This window comes from Synchiropus splendidus, chromosome 2 (genome assembly GCF_027744825.2).
Source record: "Synchiropus splendidus isolate RoL2022-P1 chromosome 2, RoL_Sspl_1.0, whole genome shotgun sequence".
NCBI lineage: Eukaryota > Metazoa > Chordata > Actinopteri > Syngnathiformes > Callionymidae > Synchiropus > Synchiropus splendidus.
Genome location: NC_071335.1, coordinates 30,472,465 through 30,489,339, shown reverse-complemented (window position 1 = coordinate 30,489,339; position 16,875 = coordinate 30,472,465). Strand labels below are relative to the sequence as shown.

The 16,875-nt window shown below is 44.3% G+C and overlaps 1 protein-coding gene across 1 annotated transcript; it reads left to right on the top strand.

The window, feature by feature from the left end:
* Nucleotides 1–1,580: 1,580 nt before the first annotated feature.
* Nucleotides 1,581–8,948, top strand: LOC128754661 (uncharacterized). Its single transcript, XM_053857457.1, has 2 exons — nucleotides 1,581–1,909; nucleotides 5,366–8,948. Exon 2 carries the CDS (start codon nucleotides 5,834–5,836, stop codon nucleotides 7,643–7,645), a length of 1,812 nt encoding a protein of 603 aa, XP_053713432.1. The 5' UTR covers nucleotides 1,581–1,909; nucleotides 5,366–5,833; the 3' UTR covers nucleotides 7,646–8,948.
* The last annotated feature ends 7,927 nt before the right edge of the window (nucleotides 8,949–16,875 follow it).

The following is a 16,875-nucleotide window of genomic DNA, read 5'->3' as shown; positions in this document are numbered from 1 at the left end:
ACTTGTGGTGGATGTGAAAGAAAGATCTCAGTCAGCCGGAGGTAAGCGTGTCAGACCGGCAGAGGCCTGTGGTTGCTAGGCAGACACACTCACTCTGGAGTTGCCAAGGGAATGCCTGCATGCAGAGGCAGCTGAAGACCCCATAGACCGTGGTGGGGGTTGGTGAATGCAACAGCAGGTGGGGGAGGGGCCGGGCAAGTTCAAGACCACACAGTGGTGTGTAATGGAGAAAATGGAGCTGACGTAACTCCAGATATATGGTGGCGGGCGGTGAGGGAACACAACATTAAATCACATGGACCCCATGAAACCAATTACATAATACATATTTGGCTTTCCTGTTGAGGTTTCTTCTCTTTCTCTTATCTTTGACCATTCAGCTGTGACTCTATGAGATGAGATGAGGCGCTCTGTTTTTTTTTTCAAAGTCAGTCACAACAATAAAGGTATAAATTGGTAAGATAAAAATAATATAATCAGTAATAATATAATAATAATATAATCAGGGGCCTCGGGTGTTTTGTAAAATACACCCAAAGTCATTATTTGAATGAAGTATTATTTTTGCTTTTCAATTAAAAATAAGGAGCACCGTTACACAAGTACCTTGAATATTCTTTATTTTCAGTCCAGGAAGATCAATCCACCCATTTTTCAGGGTCGACAGGGGCATCTGGACCAAAGAGGCCCCGAAGTTCCCAGTAGCATCTCTCCAATGGCTCTGTCCCTGGGCCTCCTCCCAGTTGGAGGTATTCTGAAAACATGCCCGAGTCACTTCCGCTGGCCTCTCGGTGTGAAGCTGCAGAGGTTCAACTCTGAGTCTCGGATCTATCAATCGTTTCTTCCTCACTCAAGCAGCATCATGATAGCTTCATCCACTAGCCACAATTATGGGCACAGCCCGCTCCATTTTGTAGTGATAGTACACTCAGCCCAGTGAGGACTCAATACTCAATACAAAAACACAATGCAGTATTTTCTAATTGAAAACATTATTGCACAATTAATGATATTCAATTACATCTTTAGCATCGATACAGTGCGGTTATAATAATGGTGAGTGGTTATAAGATGAGTGTACAAACAAAAATAAAACAAAGATATTTGTTTTGTTTTGTTTGCAAAGACAACATCACTGTAATAATGATGGTGCATGCATTAACATTAAAGTATAGTATATTATAGTATAGTATATTATTGCATTGTATAGTATAGTATAGTATAGTATAGTATAGAATAGTGTAGTGTAGTGTAGTGTAGTATAGTATATTAAAATATAGTTTAGTGTAGCATAGCATAGTATAATATAGTACAGTAAAATATAGTTTAGTATAATACAATATAGAATAGAATAGCATTGTATGATATAATATAATATAATATAATATAATATAATATAATATAATATAATATAATATAGTGCATCGTTGTTAAGTTACACTACACTATAATATACTTATATTGAATGATGATTACGACATAACAAATCTTCCAAACTTTTCGGAAATTCTGCTTCAGATATTAATGAAAGTTCCAGACGAACTGTTAAAACCTGTCTCGGAGAGGAGGTGGACGAGCCGCACCACGCCGGCGCTCTCAGGGAGAAATCGGGGACAGAAACGTGACCGTGCAGCCGAAGAGCTGTTACGCAACCGCTGACCTACTAACACATATTTCTAGAAAGGAGCCGGAGAAACTAGAGCAAAGTGTCCGACACAGCGCGGCGTACAGGCAGCCCGAACCCGCACAGCGACCCGCTCTCTCCAGCCAGCACCGAAGCAGGAATCAGAGCTGAACTTCTCTCGGTATTTTGGGGACGTTTTTTCCACCGCAGACGGCGAAGGAAGAGACGCGAGCGAGGCAGCTTTTGTGTCGGAGGATCGTGGATTCCCCTCCTCCAGGACCAGAGGTATGTTTTGACTGAGTGCGGAGCGTCATTGTGTGTTCGCGGCTCAATTTAATCCACATTGAAGCGTTTTTTAAACACATTTTGCCTGAATATGTGTCACCGTGACGGCTTGTTTTCCACATGGCGACTCTCCGTCCGCCGTGACTTTGGACGTTGTCGGCTCTTTTTGTCCGGAACACTCGCTTGAAACGAGGTCGAGTGTCATTTTATGCCTCAATATTGGTGTCAAACGGGAGGTGTTTCGCCGTGTCCCACATTATCGATCTCAATGTCAAGGCGAGGATATTTGCGACGGGGTTTCTTTTTTTCTTGTGGCTGCCGCATACACCGAGAGCTGCCGGTTAGTGGCCGGAATACGTGCTCAGTATCCGGGGCAGAGCGCTGGCGGCTGCACGTGGCGGGTGGATGTTTGTGTGCGGAGCTTTTCTTTATGTAGGTCAGTAGATCACTTCGTTCTCTGAATTCCTCTTTGGCCGATTGACTGACTGGGAGTGTGTCAGGGCAAACCTTAAACATGTAACTCAATAAAACAAAACATTTAGCAAAAACAATTTCAATTTTAACCAATTTAAGGATTGCAGGTGGACGTCTGTGACCTTAAAATAATATAATAATAATCATTTATATAATAAAAATAATAAAATCCTCGTTTAAAATGGAATTTGTCACATTACAATCGCATCTCTCACCACAGTAAATGTATTCTAACATGAGTATGAAGGGCAGAGCTTGATGGAATTGGGGGTATGACATAACAGCAGCAGTAAACTGAGTCTCACTCCTGGGATGCTCAGACCTGTAATTAATGTTCCCTTACACCCCTTTTGATTCCCAACAGTTGAGCACATAATGCGAGATCCACCCCTACTGAAAACCTTTTGTTCTCAGGAATGATGTAACACAGCTACTGCTATTTTTGAGTTCCCTCTGTGGAAAATAGGAAAACAAAACCAGTAGGGTAGGATGTTTATTTGTAAAGAGAAACTTGGTAGCAAAGTGAAACAAAGACTTAAAAAAAAGAGCAATCAGTAACTCCATACTTGAGAAAAAACTGATGTCTGGTAAGGCAGCCAAAGTTCTGGAGAGCTGCTGCCAGCTGGTCTGATTTCAAAACTGTCTGCATTGCTCCATCCCAGCTCTGAATATAGGTCAGATCTGTATCTGGGTGAGGACACATGAGTCAAGTCGCGGACCACATGGGTCACGTCTAACACAAGGATCTGGATTGTGAGCCATGTTTTTTAACTTTGTAAACAGGGCTGTTGCTTCTCAAGTGGACACAGGCTGTAAGTAGATTTGACTGTTAGATGCAGAGGAAACAGGTGACCACCAATATTCAAACAGGAAATTAGATTTTCTTCACAAACATGAGAAATAGCTCTGCTGGTGCAGCGAAGGTCATTTATTAGCCTTGTGCATGTTTAATAGCAGCCAGTGGTGTTGTTGAAATGACTTTGCCAGGAATGTCGGCACTCCAGTTGACATTTGTATTTCTGACACAAAGCAGTGGGGAAAATGGATGCTTCAAGTGAGGGGCCTCTCCACGTGTGTGGCGTTGGAGGAGGGGAGCAAAGATGCCTTGTGTTTCACTGTGTATTCCTCAGAGCAGAAATGGCCTGGACAGAGCTGAGAGCTGTTCTTCTGAAGGTCACCCAGCCTCATATTCAACCATCAGAAGTTTAATAATCTCATTTGTTTGAGTAGCACAACGCCCATATTTGCCCTTCAGAGACAGTTACGCTGAGCCTCCAGTTCCAGTGTAATACGTGTTACACAAGCTTTGCCGCACAACATGAAACATTCTGAGCACGTACATTATGAGCAACAACAGCCGCCCCTCCCCATGCAGAGCTGCGAGAGAAGCTGTTATGTGTGATTTTGGCTGCAGAGAACAGGGAGAGCTCTGACGTCACCGCCATAACTCCAATTTTTCAAATGCAGCCCTGATGTGGCGCTGAGGGGAGGGGGCGGATTAATGTTTCATGAAAACCGGAGCGGCTTTTATAATGCGATATATAAACTGATGACGTATGGAGGCTCCTCTCTTCCTTCCCCTGCTGCAAGAGCGATCTCTTCCTTGTCTATTCTTTCTATCGCCCCATCTCGTTCCCTCACCCCTGTCTGTTTCTCTATTTTTAGCGTGTACTCTAATACTCTCCTCTCCCGCCCTCCCTTCCTTGCAGTCCCACTGACCTATTTTATAGCTCACCGTCAAAGACAGGAGGAGTGTTTACTGCTTCGTGTCGTTTCTAGGTCAGTGGGACAGCGCAGACGTGTGCCTTCGCTCCCGCCTTTGTGTTGTCCGCCCAAGTTTTTATAAAGATGATTCACAGCCAGGAAGAGACAGAACCGGACATTGTTCTATTCATTCTGTGAATGGTAGTTTCCAAATCCTCAAATCCCCCATTAATAAGTCATTGAGTTTCCGATAAAAAAGTGTGTTCATCGCATCGTGAGTTGATCAACTTGTAGGGTGAGAACAGAGTAAGTCGTTTCGCAGACAAAAGGAGGTCAGCTTGAGGGTGTCTGCTCAGCTCAACCTGAAGGCTTTGGTAGAACAGTCTGAGGCTCGGCTTTGCTCACGCCATGTCTAGGGCAAACAGGAGGCGCGCCAGGTGAAAGGTGCCTGAATTCTTTACCTTATTTCTACCTTGAGGTAGCTCTTATGTAAGTTCACGAAAACGTCACTTCCTAACTCGCTGGGCTGTTGACACCCATGCCCTCTGACCTAGATTTTTATGCCGCGCATCTCATTAAATGTGTGTTTGTTCATGCACCGCTAATGAAAACACAAACTCGTTCAGTCGGTGAAAGAGACAAATTCAACCAGAAACAAGAGCGCGTTGAGTGATTACGTAATCCCGCTGGGCTGTCAACATCCTGCCGCATTCTTAGGCTGGATGTTGGGAGACGTGGGTGCGGGCCCGGCTTCCTGTTGTGCTATGATGTTGGTGCCACATACGGAAGTTCTGCTGCTTGTTGTGTAATTGTGGAGTGTTGAAGCGACCCGGAAATGTTACCAAGTCAGTTTCAAACTGCGAGCTCCGGAGATGAAGTCAAGCTCATATGTAAAGGGGCTGCGCAGCTTTATGTTGCACTCCTACTCCTGTTACTCCACTCCACCAACCTTTATCTGCCTGGCTCTGCAGCGCTGGCACATGGTCAGCCAGCCCCCAGTCCCTATTATGTGACTGCGTCTCTCTCTTACACAACAGCTCTGCAGCACTGGCGTCAGACACACCGCATGTTCGCTGCGAGGGAACAGAACTGTCTGTTCACTCTTGTGTCGCTGAAATGTCCCCGCCAATTTAAGGTTAATTAAGCATGAAGGCAAGCTTTGTTTACGCAGTGGGAACAAGTCAGATGGTGACGAATACCGTTTTACTTGTTGAAGTAAAATATGATGTGCCATTCACTTTTTCACTGTGTTCTAAATCATTCTCTCCTTCATTTAAGGAAACAATCTGCAAACTGAAGCTGGACTGGAAATCCCTCCAAAATCCACAGATTTTTCTGTGTTGGAGTGGCCAACAGGCGTCGCAGCTTCCCGACCACTGACCACAATCACCCCCAGTCAGACACTCGACTACCATACTGGACATCTTGCAGGCCATATTGCTCCAGATACAAAGCTTGTCTGGCCTTTCCCCAAAAGTCAAGGATATAAATGTCTGAGGTTTACGTGGAGTTTCATCTGTTTCTAATCTTCTTGGCCAATTTGGACACTTGAAGAATTCTGATCTTGAATAACAAATAAAGGAAACCCATGAGGCTCTCGACAGAAAGGGCACAAATATTAAAAATCTTTGCCGACCCAGGAACATAAGTGTTTGAAAATAAAACAATTGGCTACAGCAGAACAGCTCTACGTCTCTCTCCAAACCTCCCCTCTGCTGGAGTCAAGCTCCAGCCCCAATTGGGAATATGGAAAGTCTCAGTCTCCTCATCCCGTCCACCAACAACAAAAGTTCAATGGAGGTGGATTCCTTTTCAGATTTCAACGGGAGCTTCCCATCCCCCGATGGTGGCGGGCGATCCAACCGCCAGGCTAAAGGCTCCAAGCCGACCGTAACATCTCGTCGTAAGCGAGAATTCATTTCTGATGAGAAGAAAGATGATTCCTATTGGGAGAAGCGCAGGAAGAACAATGAAGCAGCCAAGCGCTCAAGAGAAAAGCGTCGGCTCAATGACATGGTCTTGGAGAACAGGGTCATGGCGCTAAATGAGGAGAATGTTCGTCTGAAGACGGAGCTACTACAGCTTAAGTTGCGCTTCGGCCTCATCAGCACAGCCTCCTACATGGAAAAAAGTCAGCAGATCTCCAACAGCGCCGCAGGTGGCAACTTGAGTAACAGCGGCAGCAGCGCCAACGGAACACCCAACAGCCACGCGTACCATTCCAGCAGCGGCTACTCAAGTGCTTCCCAGGTGATGATGAATTCCGACTCCTCGGAGACAGAACAGTCGACCCGAGGGGAGCGACACAATAACCTGCACTACTCCCCAATGGGTTCCGTGTCTGACATGTCTGATGGATCCTCCAGAGACAGTCCTGAACCTTTGGGTTACAGCATAAAGAAGGAACCCGCAAATATGGAGATGGCCATGCTGGACAGTAATGGAATACCCAATGGCTTGCCAAATGGGGCTTATAATGGTAACCACCCCGGATTGGTTTCTTCCCACCAGCAGAGTGCGCCCATGCCCGAAAGGACAATGGAGTTCCAGCATCATCAGCAGAACCACGTGGAGGCGTCAGTCACGGTCCCCCATGCTACGTCTGCCCAAAGGAGTGTCATTCTGTACCGCTCCAGCAGCGCCTGTTACACCATGGAGAACCAGAGACCAGAGGAAGAGCTTGCTGCAGAGAGCCGGCCCAACCAAAGTGGCCAACACCAGTTCTCTGACTGCTCAGCAAGCATCACAGAAGTTGCTGAGAAGCTCGAAAGGACAAACACTTCAGACTCTGAGAAGTATGATTACGTCAATGGCCCAAGCGGGTCAGCTGATGAGCTGCAGATAAGGTACAGTCCCAGTATCCAAACCCAGCATGAGAACCGTCATGGGCATTACAACTATGAGGGTCAAGAAAACACTCATCAGCACAGTAAGAATCCTTTCGCCCCAAATCTGATCCACAGCACAGAGGAAGGCCACCCCTTCTCACAACACGACGGTTACCTCAACACGATGGACGACGAACCGCCAGTTCTCACCTATGAAGGAGGCCCCAAAACTAATGGCTTTTATCAAGAGAATTCCTCTGGTAAAGACACCTCCTCCAGTGACGGCGACCCTCGTAGCTCTGACAAGGAGGGCTCCACAGATGATGAGTCTCCCTCTTCCTCCTCCTCCGACATCAGCAGCTACCACCAGAAAGCATCCAGTGCTGCCTCTTCTTACGGTGACTGCCAAGCCGAGGTCAAAGGCACAGCGCTGCCCCACAAACTGCGGCTCAAGTACAGGGCCATTAGCAACGGCTCAGCAAGATCACAGTTGGAGACTTCGACCACCGCTCCAATGTCCCCGTCGTCCTCCCTGCCTCAGCACCCTTACTTGGCTCTACCCACCAACCCGGCTCATGGACAGCCCACTGAGGAGAACAAAGAGGTGGAGAATGACCCAGAGTACATGGAGGATCAGTCTGATGTGAACGAGCGAGGAGAGCTGAAGAAGGAGGGAGGTAAAAAGGGATCCAACAACGCAAAAGGTGGACGAAACAAAAAGCGAGATTGACATATTAGGGGCCACCAAAGAATCTCTGCATCACCTCTGTTGCCTCACTGGATAGAAGGCACCTCCGGTACAGCTCAAGTCAATAGATGTGACAGAAACAAGGCAATGATTTGACCTGACGACCTGATTCACCAAGTCTCCTGAGTCCCCTTTATGATCTCCGACCTCCCATGTTCATCTCCAGCTTCACTCCACACCTGGAAGGACACGGGGAGGACCAGCGTCACCCATCAAGATCCAAAGTCATCTTTGCAGTCTCTTGCGTTTTTATGCCTTGGTGCGATTACTGTGGCATTATGGGAACATTTGACCAAAGAATCAAAACATTACATTTCTGTCTCCATATTCGGACTATAATTCTGCCTCCCTCGGAACATCTCTCTCACTGTCGACAGGTCATCACTGCGAAAGCACTTACATTGTATATTACTGTGATATAAGTTTGCATATATGGAGCATATATTTTAAGAATAAAAATGTGACAAAACCAAGACAAAAAAAAAACGGATTGTGGGATGCTGAAGTACTAGATTAGCAGAGATCAGCTTGTTTGTGCTGAAACACCTTGTACAGTCCATGTTAGACTAGAAAATGCCTCAAAGGAATTATCCACGGTGAGACCCACGAGTGGATCGATGAGCACTCTAATATTCGAGCCGTCAAAACGGTCAGCGAGAGACTCCGCATAACACACAGTGATGTGCGGAGAATCCGACAAGCACAAGTTTGCTTTGCATTCTCTCTAAATTGAACTCGTCTCACAGATGAAGCCAGTTTCAACCAGCACTGCTGCTGTCTCGAAATAAGGTGCCTATTTACAGTCTTGTTTCTAAAGTCCTCTCACCTCTGTACCAACTTGTTTTAGCTCCAGTAGCTGTAGTAGACCTGTGCAAGTTCTAACGTGCCTGCCTCTGGCCCCTAATGTATAAATGTAAATTGTCTCTCTCTATTGGTATAATGCTGTCATTATTTCAATATTTTTGTTAATATAGCTATTTTTATTGTTATTTTTATCTATTATTTTTGTGTCTCTCTGTCTTCCTGTCGTGTCACTATGCTCTGTGCTCCTATTTGTTGTGCTGTGTATTGATCTGATCTGCCCTCTGACCCAGCTACCTTTTGTACTCTGTTACTGTAACGTATATTGATCGCCAGACATGTTAAAAATGAAAATGACGGGGTTGGGAGTTTGTCCGTACGTGACTGTGTATTGCTATACTTCACATGGATATGCAAAATGGTTTCAAAAACACTTTGATTGTGGTTGCCTGAGAAAAAAAGGGGAAATAAAAGGTTAAATTTGTTTCTGATGTTTTCACTGGAATCACATACACCCGTAGGTTTGGTCTGGCTTTGGGACACATCACTAGCTGGCAAGCCATGGCCCATATCGAGAATAAATGAAAGTTAGATAAATAAAGAAATATATTTCAGGGTTAAAAATGCAGTCATGCTGTATATTAAGGAGCACAAAACCACTAGTGAAGTACTACAAATGTGTACTGGGATCATTTATCATTATACAGTACTAGTACTCTGGCAACAAAAAGTGTAAGTATAACCGACAGCCTTTTATTACTAATAATTAAATAGGAACATAAATAGTAAATTAAAATAAATAAAACATAAATAAATATTCTATTTCATTAATAAAACTATCTCAGTTGTGGGACATGACCAGACCAGAGAATGGGCTTTGCAATTAAAGTATTACTTTATCAAACAGATTTTTTTTTTTTTTTTTTAAACTAAAACAACTGTGAGGTAGAAAACAGTCCAAGAGTACACTGAAACTACTCAGATTAATCAAGTGTGGTGAAAGTACTAGCTCAGTCAACATAAACTATGTAAAATATATATGTACATTCATTTTGAACATTTGTTGTCTGTATTTTCAGCAAAAAAAAATACGAAAAAAAACCCCCAGATGAATTAAATCTAAGTTAATCCATAAGGCTTAAAAAAACAGAAAATGCATAACATTTAAAGTACACTGAAGCTAGTAATATTCTTTAAAAGAACAGCATTTAATATAGATTATTATTTACAATAGGCTTAGGCTCAAATCAGTCTCCCCCATACCAGGATGGTTTGTTCCAACCTGACGCACATCACTGGTGCCTGGAATGGTCAAAGTGTAGAAGATCAACTTCAGAGAACAGGTGAGAGAGAAGGAGAAAACAAAGGCATCAGAAGCCAACAATGTTTGATAGAATACATACCTCCACATGTTCCATTCATGAGCCCAAATCTTTATTTAAAGCTGCTGCAGACATTCAGTTCTGCTTGCTCTGTAATGTTACAGTGTAGTAATATCTACAGCAGTATTGCATATAAACTACAAACATGTAGAATGAACAATAGACACACAATTTGTCTTGATTCCTAAATGCACACAGAACTACAGAGCATACTTAACCATTTGTAAACACTTTATATATGTATATAAAGCGAAAATGTAGCTACGTTCTTCACCTAATGTATATCTTAATGTATTTAATGTATATAATAAGGCAAGTCACCCTTAAGTTTCTGTTCTACAGCCCAGGAGGTTCACCACCCCCATGAACCCTGGCTGTCTTCCTTGCTTCCTTCACCGTGCTCCTCCATCTCTAACATTCTCCCTCACAACCATTTTCCACAGTACGCGTACATAAGATGGCTCAAGTAGACAGAAAGAAAATGAAAGTGCGGACCACAGTCTAATCGTCACGATGACCCAGAATCTGTGATAACTCAGTGGCTGATCTATTTCTGTCAACCAACTGCTGATTCACAGCTCACATCACTCCCTCTCCTGGACCCCCACGTCATCAGGAGTGAACGCGGGGCGAACACATGAACCTCACTTCCAGATTTTGTTGTTAAGTCTGAAAATGAGCTCATCAATCAAATTATTATTTTGACAGCCGAGAATTTAAGACCCATTTCACTTGAAAATATAGTTTTTTAGATTACAACTTTTTTTTTTCTTGATCTGTGCAATTTTTTTCTTGTCAACTTTAAAAATATGTTTTTAATCTATCAGTCAACTTAACAATATAGATTTGTGCCAACTTATTATTTTTGTTGTGCACAAATTGTTCCATTACTTTTCTACGTTGAACCACCCCAAATTCCAAAGTTGACTCTCAAACCGTTTTCCTTCTAGTCCAAATGAAACAAATTGTTAAACAACCATCTGTATGAACATTGTTCAACAGCAACCACAAACATGAAGGCGTGAGTCCTGCACAGCAACCGGCTGCCTGCGATGGCATTTCTCTGACCCAGTCGAACAAAATCCGGTGGCTTGTCGACCACCTTACATAACTCTGCACACAGGTCTCCGGAGACAGATGTTCAGATGTTAAGTCGACCTGCCACAGCCTCTAGGATTCACTGCAACCTGGGGTTTAATGAGAGAAACTGTTTTTTTCACCCGCCCTTTCCTGCCTCAATATCCCATTTCCTCTGGTTGCTAGGTTTGAAAAGCCCTTCCTTGTGTCACCCTCAACCACCTGTGTGTGCTGGAAGCATGTTTGGCTGATGAGGAGGGTTGTATAAGGAACAAAAGTAGGTCAGTGAGAACACACAGAGAGAGAGAGAGAGAGAGGGGTTATCAAAAGTAAAGAGCTGTGTGTGTTTGCAAGATGGGGGAGGGGACGTTACATCAGCGGCTTCACCCAAGTACACAAAAAAAAAGAAGCAGTGATGCTGAGTTCAGTGGCAAGACACACTGTTCGGTTACACACTCTCAGCTCCACCTCCGAGGCGACTCCGGCTGAGCCTCCATCCACACACACCATGTCCCTCACATGTTTACCACCCACCTTGACAACTTGTCTGACCTCTTTATTTTAAGTGCTGCATGTGGGAATGTATTGAAACATTAGTGTCGCAGAGAGGAAGAGGCTGAGGGAGGGCGGGGACAGGGGGGCGAACTTGCCTGCAGTGATCAACAACCCGGGCTGGTTATGTAACTGTGATGCTGCAGTATGTAGGTCAACAACATGGGGTGAGGGAGAGGAGGGATGTGTGTGTGTGTGTGTGTGTGTTCTCGTAAATCATAAGCTCTTAGTCCACACGGGTTCACTCAAGATAATAAACACGTGGAAACGTTGAATGTTGCAGCCTCAAGTTGACATCTGACAAAACAGTTTTAAGTGGCAAGTAGGGCTGCAACTACTAGTCAACATAGTCTACAGTCAACAGTAGTTGTCTAGTCTTGGCTATTTGTGATGTCATCGTTCTCTTGGCACAAGCCGAAGTAAGAGGACCTCCATGACCTTAAACGTTGAAAGCATGAAAGCATGAAACCATTTCACGAAGGACACATCAAAGGACACATCAAAGGACGTATACCTTTCACACCACATTTTGAGCAACTAAAATTGAAATATGAAGTTTCAAAACAGCATTTAACAGTACACAGTCATTACAACATTTTACATGGATTTTTATTTATGACGATACAATCAGCCATGTTGGCATGCTCGTCCGTTCCGGACGAATGTTGTATGTCGACTAATCGTTACGGTAGTGGGTGACAAGTTGACAACCAAAATAATTATTTGCAGCCCTAGTGGAGAGTCACCTGGGAAAGTATCACTGTGTGACGGAGTAGTGGAGCCACAAGTCAGCGAAGCATCTGTCACGTGCTGTTTCCCCTAAAGTACAGGATAAGATATGAAGACTAAGGCCCAGTCCCATTTCTCACCCTCAACACTGGCACTTCTGAGTGGCCTCCATCAACGAAGTGATCGACGACCCGAAGAATTGGGACAGCACTTCATGACGTTGCACTTTATTTACATCATGTGTAAAGACAACTTAACCCTCACTGGCTGCCGTGGTGTGTTTTGTTTACTGTATATCGAGTGTTGGAGATGTTTTGGAAATGCCAGCTCCGGCGTTTTTGCAACCTCTTGGATCAGCGTCAATAATCTTGTCGTTTGGTGAACCAACAGAGAAAAAAATGTGTGGGGCTAAAGCTGACTTTGGCACCATTTTGCGGTGAGGTATGTCGCCGACCGCAGTCTTAGGAGTATTGGGACACACAACACTTACACATGAACACGCAAAACTGAGTGTCAGGGCCAAACACCAGTGTTAGGGTGAGAAGGACAGCTCCAAACTGGATGAAATGATGACCTAGATTAGGATTCTGGGTCCCCCTCAAAAACGTAGAGGGGAACAGGAAGCGTTTTAGAAAATTCTATATTCCAGTGAGCCAGGGTTAGTGGTAGGGTTGGGGTCTAAGGTCCCGATTACCAGACCTGATAAGATTTTGAGAGTCAGGATAAGAGACTCCACATGTCAGCTGCTTCTTAGGACAGAAAGATCCCAGTTTAAGGTGTACAAGAAGATTTCTGGAATCCCTCATGGAACGGTTGCAGGCAGTGATTCCAGAAACAGATCAGTGTGTGGATGAATGAAGAGGTTTCGGGGGAAGACCAGCCAGGTTCCTTCAGTCAGCACCAGCTAAAGAAGAGGAATGTTTGCGATGCAAAGCAGACACTCTGCTTCTCGGCATCAGGACATTCATTCAGACAGTGATCACTGATGGTCAGTAAAAAACGGCAGCCTGAGGAGAAGCACAGGAAAGAAGGAGAAGGGTCTACTTTCACCTGTGGTCGCAAACTTTGAGCAGTGACTGAAAGAAAGTGACATATTGGGTGAGGGTCTCTGTCTTCCATTCAATCTAGGAGGCACTTCAGTTGGTAAGGTGCTACGGGTAACTCCCTAGAGGGGTGCTCTGGGAGGAGGCCATGGCCAAACCTGGAACATCCTACTAGAGGAATCCATGGCATTCCCCCAGAGGAGCAAGTTTGGGGGACGGTCTGGACCTGGATGGATCTTTGCATCTGGTGTTACAGCTACGGTTCACACCAATGTGCAATTTGCCAACAACCAATAAACCAAAAGAAACCAGTAAATCATTGCACTGAAGGCCCATAAAACCTGAGCTGCGTTGCTTCATGTGTGACGGAGACGAGGAATCACACTCCTCGGCTGGCTGCAGTCCAGAGCAGAGTTATGTTGCCCATTCAGTGCTGCCGCCTCTGTTGGAAAGTAGGTCAATGTTCGTGTGAACATTCTCTGAACCGAGGAACGACAACCACTCCAATACACACACAATAAAATGATGCGTTTCAGAAATGAAAGTAGGCCATCCAGTGTGTGTTCAAGCTGCGTGTTACGCAATAGCAGAACCTTTTCAAAAGAAGCCTGACTCTCCGGTTGTGTGTGAGTCATCAGGATCCGATCATTTGACACTCATCTTGAATTATGACACCACAAATACAATCCCTCTGTCAACAGCTCCAGGTTGTCCTCTCTCAGATCAAGATGGCCCAAATTAGAAAGGCACTCAGAGAGCACAGACCTCCGCCAAGCAGCTTCAATCCACCCCAACTTCATCTTCCAATGAAGAAGTAGTATCCTTTAAAAAAAAGTGGTTGTGTCTCCCAAATATTAAAGAATAGTTTAATCATGCATTTGTCGCATCTTACACCTCCTGAAAAAATCATCAAAAAGTGTCCATAACATAAGTTATTTTTTCACTAGGGCTGTAACTAATGATTATATAATTATATAATTATATTATAATGTTGTCGACTAATCTCTTCATTTTTCGATAAGTCGACTAATCGCGATCACCTTTGTTTGGACCTACAGTGGTACCTCGGTTCTTGAAAACAATCCGTTCCAGACGGCCGTTTGAGAAGCGAATTGTTTGAAATCTGAATCAGTTTTTCCAATTACAATGAATGGAAAAAGAAATAATGCGTTCCAAGCCTTAAAATAGGCTTTTGTAGGAGTGAATGTAGAGTGTCTGCTGCAGGTGCGCTGTTCCTCTATGTGTGTGGCCGCTGCATGTGGGAGGGGTTGCCGAGTGAGTGAGGTCTCTCCAGAAGTGAAGAGGTGCCCGGTGCGTGTCCAGCTCTGAATGTGCGCTTCTGTGCAGTTTGGCTGTGACAAAGTCATAAACCAAGTCACGCTCTGTCCCAGACTCGCCTCATCCCTGTCCCAGCTCCAACAGGACATCAAACCCTGGAGTGTGCGCTCCAGCCTCGGAGGTGTGGAGAGCGAGCACCTCCCCTGTGACCACGGTCCAGTGTGGAGACAGGAAAGGTTTTACACCTCAATATGAAGAAAAAACAGTCAGTAAATGTACGGGACACGTCTGCATACAGAGGCTGCGTTATACACAATAACAAAGCGCATCGTGGGTCAGATGATCGGTCCGCGCACGTTATGTTTTTTTCCGGCTTTTTTCGGGGGCGTTCAAGTTCTGGATTTTTGTTCGAAATCCGATTTGTTCGAATTCTGGGACGTTCGAAAACCGAGGTACCACTGTATTTTGAATGTGTTTAGCCTAAAGTTGCTTAAATCATCTCACTGTGATACTCCGTCACCAGGCATTATTGAACAGGTATATTTAAATAATGACACGTAATCCTGGAACATGTATTAACCCTGTGAAGCATGAAGTATAAAACAGGTGACCAAGAGCTCCAGCTCTTTAAAACAGAGGTCTTTATTGGTATCATATCATATGTATCCCATATAAAATATCTGATCAACATCCATATTAAAAGGTCTTATTTGAATAATAATCTAAAACGATTTGCTCAGTGTAGCTCCCTAGTTCAGTTCTGGTTATTATTAGGAGGAGGAGAGACATTGAGGACACTACATCACTGTAAAAAAAATAAAAAATAAATCACTCTAGTAGCGCAGATGCGACATGTGTGACATCATTAGAAACAGTCTCCTCTTACAAGTTAGCGCCGTGCTAACCGACATGCTAGCTGTTAGCTCGAGGGTGTGCGGCATCACAGACCAAACACGGAACACTCTTCCATCATTCTACCATGGTGTCGAAGGGGTTTGCTCATCCTTAAGACGCGTTAGCTTCACAAACAGAACGATGGCAGGTTTTTCCACACTACGACCCATCGCCGCTCAAACTCTTCCGTGACTGTGACTGAGGTGGTCAGTCGGAGTGGGTGACGCGGGAGTCGGACCTCAGCCGGGAACCAATTAAAGGAACAGAAATTAACATATCTTAATGATTCCAGAGAATGTGTCATTTTCTCACTGCTTCTGAATAACAACCAGTTCACGATGCCCATCCTGCGGCCCGTGTGTGTTTACAGCAACATGACGCATCGACGCACAGGTTGAGACGCGGACGAAATTTTGTTGTCGATGACTAATCGTTGCAGCCCTATTTTTCACACAAACAAAAAATAAACAAAGATTTCAAAAAGAGGCAAAGTGATGATATATATATATTATTTATTGATTAAAATGAAATACCACAGGTTGTAGTGAACACACAAATAAAGGCTTTTCAGTCTAGTGTAAAATGAATATCACTACTAAAGATTACTTGGAAACAATTACAAAAAGAAACACATAATACCTGAATTCATGAATAAGTCATAGACATCTATGTTTTCTGTATCACTGTCCTGTGATCTGTGACGACAACTGGCAGTGCTGAAGTGCAAAGGCCGACATGAATAATAGCCCATGTGTCTGTTGTCCTTCACACTTTGGTATCCAACAAAATATTTCGCCGAGGTCGTGAGTGAGGTAGCCTACATGAGGATGGAGTGGATTAACCCTCCTTCAGATTAGTCTGGGGACATCTGTTGCAGCTACTGTACCATCACAACACACACACACACACTGTATTGGAATTGTTTACGTGATTGTGTCTGTGCGTGTGTGCGTATGGACCTTGGCACACACTCTTGCACAAACGCTAATCTGTGTTTAGTCGTTGGATATTATTGTCAGCCGAGCGAATTCACACTCTTCTGACGTGGAGGCAGCGGCGCCTGCCTTCAGACAGCTTTGTGTGTGTGTGGGTTCGGTAAGTGGGTCAATGTGTCAGTGTGACACAAGCGAACATGTTCTGAGTCGGCGGAATGTTTGCCAAACCGCCCTGAGTGGTGAAACAGTTTACCTGTTGCAGTGTAATAGACAGTTACATGACAACAAGTTTGGGTCGGGAATCCATGAAGATAGTGGCAAAACTTGTTCATAGAATGCAACAACTTGATGGTTGAGAAAAATAGATTCTATGGCCACATTCCTTTTGTACTTGAAACGATGTCACTCACACAACTTGCATTCAGATCTCTCCCGGATGTTGTTTTCCACGTGACGTCTATAATTTGGAGACGAAGTTGGGAAGCTCATAATGGAACACGAAAGGAGGCAGAGGGATTGTT

Coding starts and splice junctions, on each gene's coding strand:
- LOC128754661 (XM_053857457.1), top strand. CDS start 5,834: ATGGAAAGTCTCAGTCTCCTCATCCCGTCCACCAACAACAAAAGTTCA.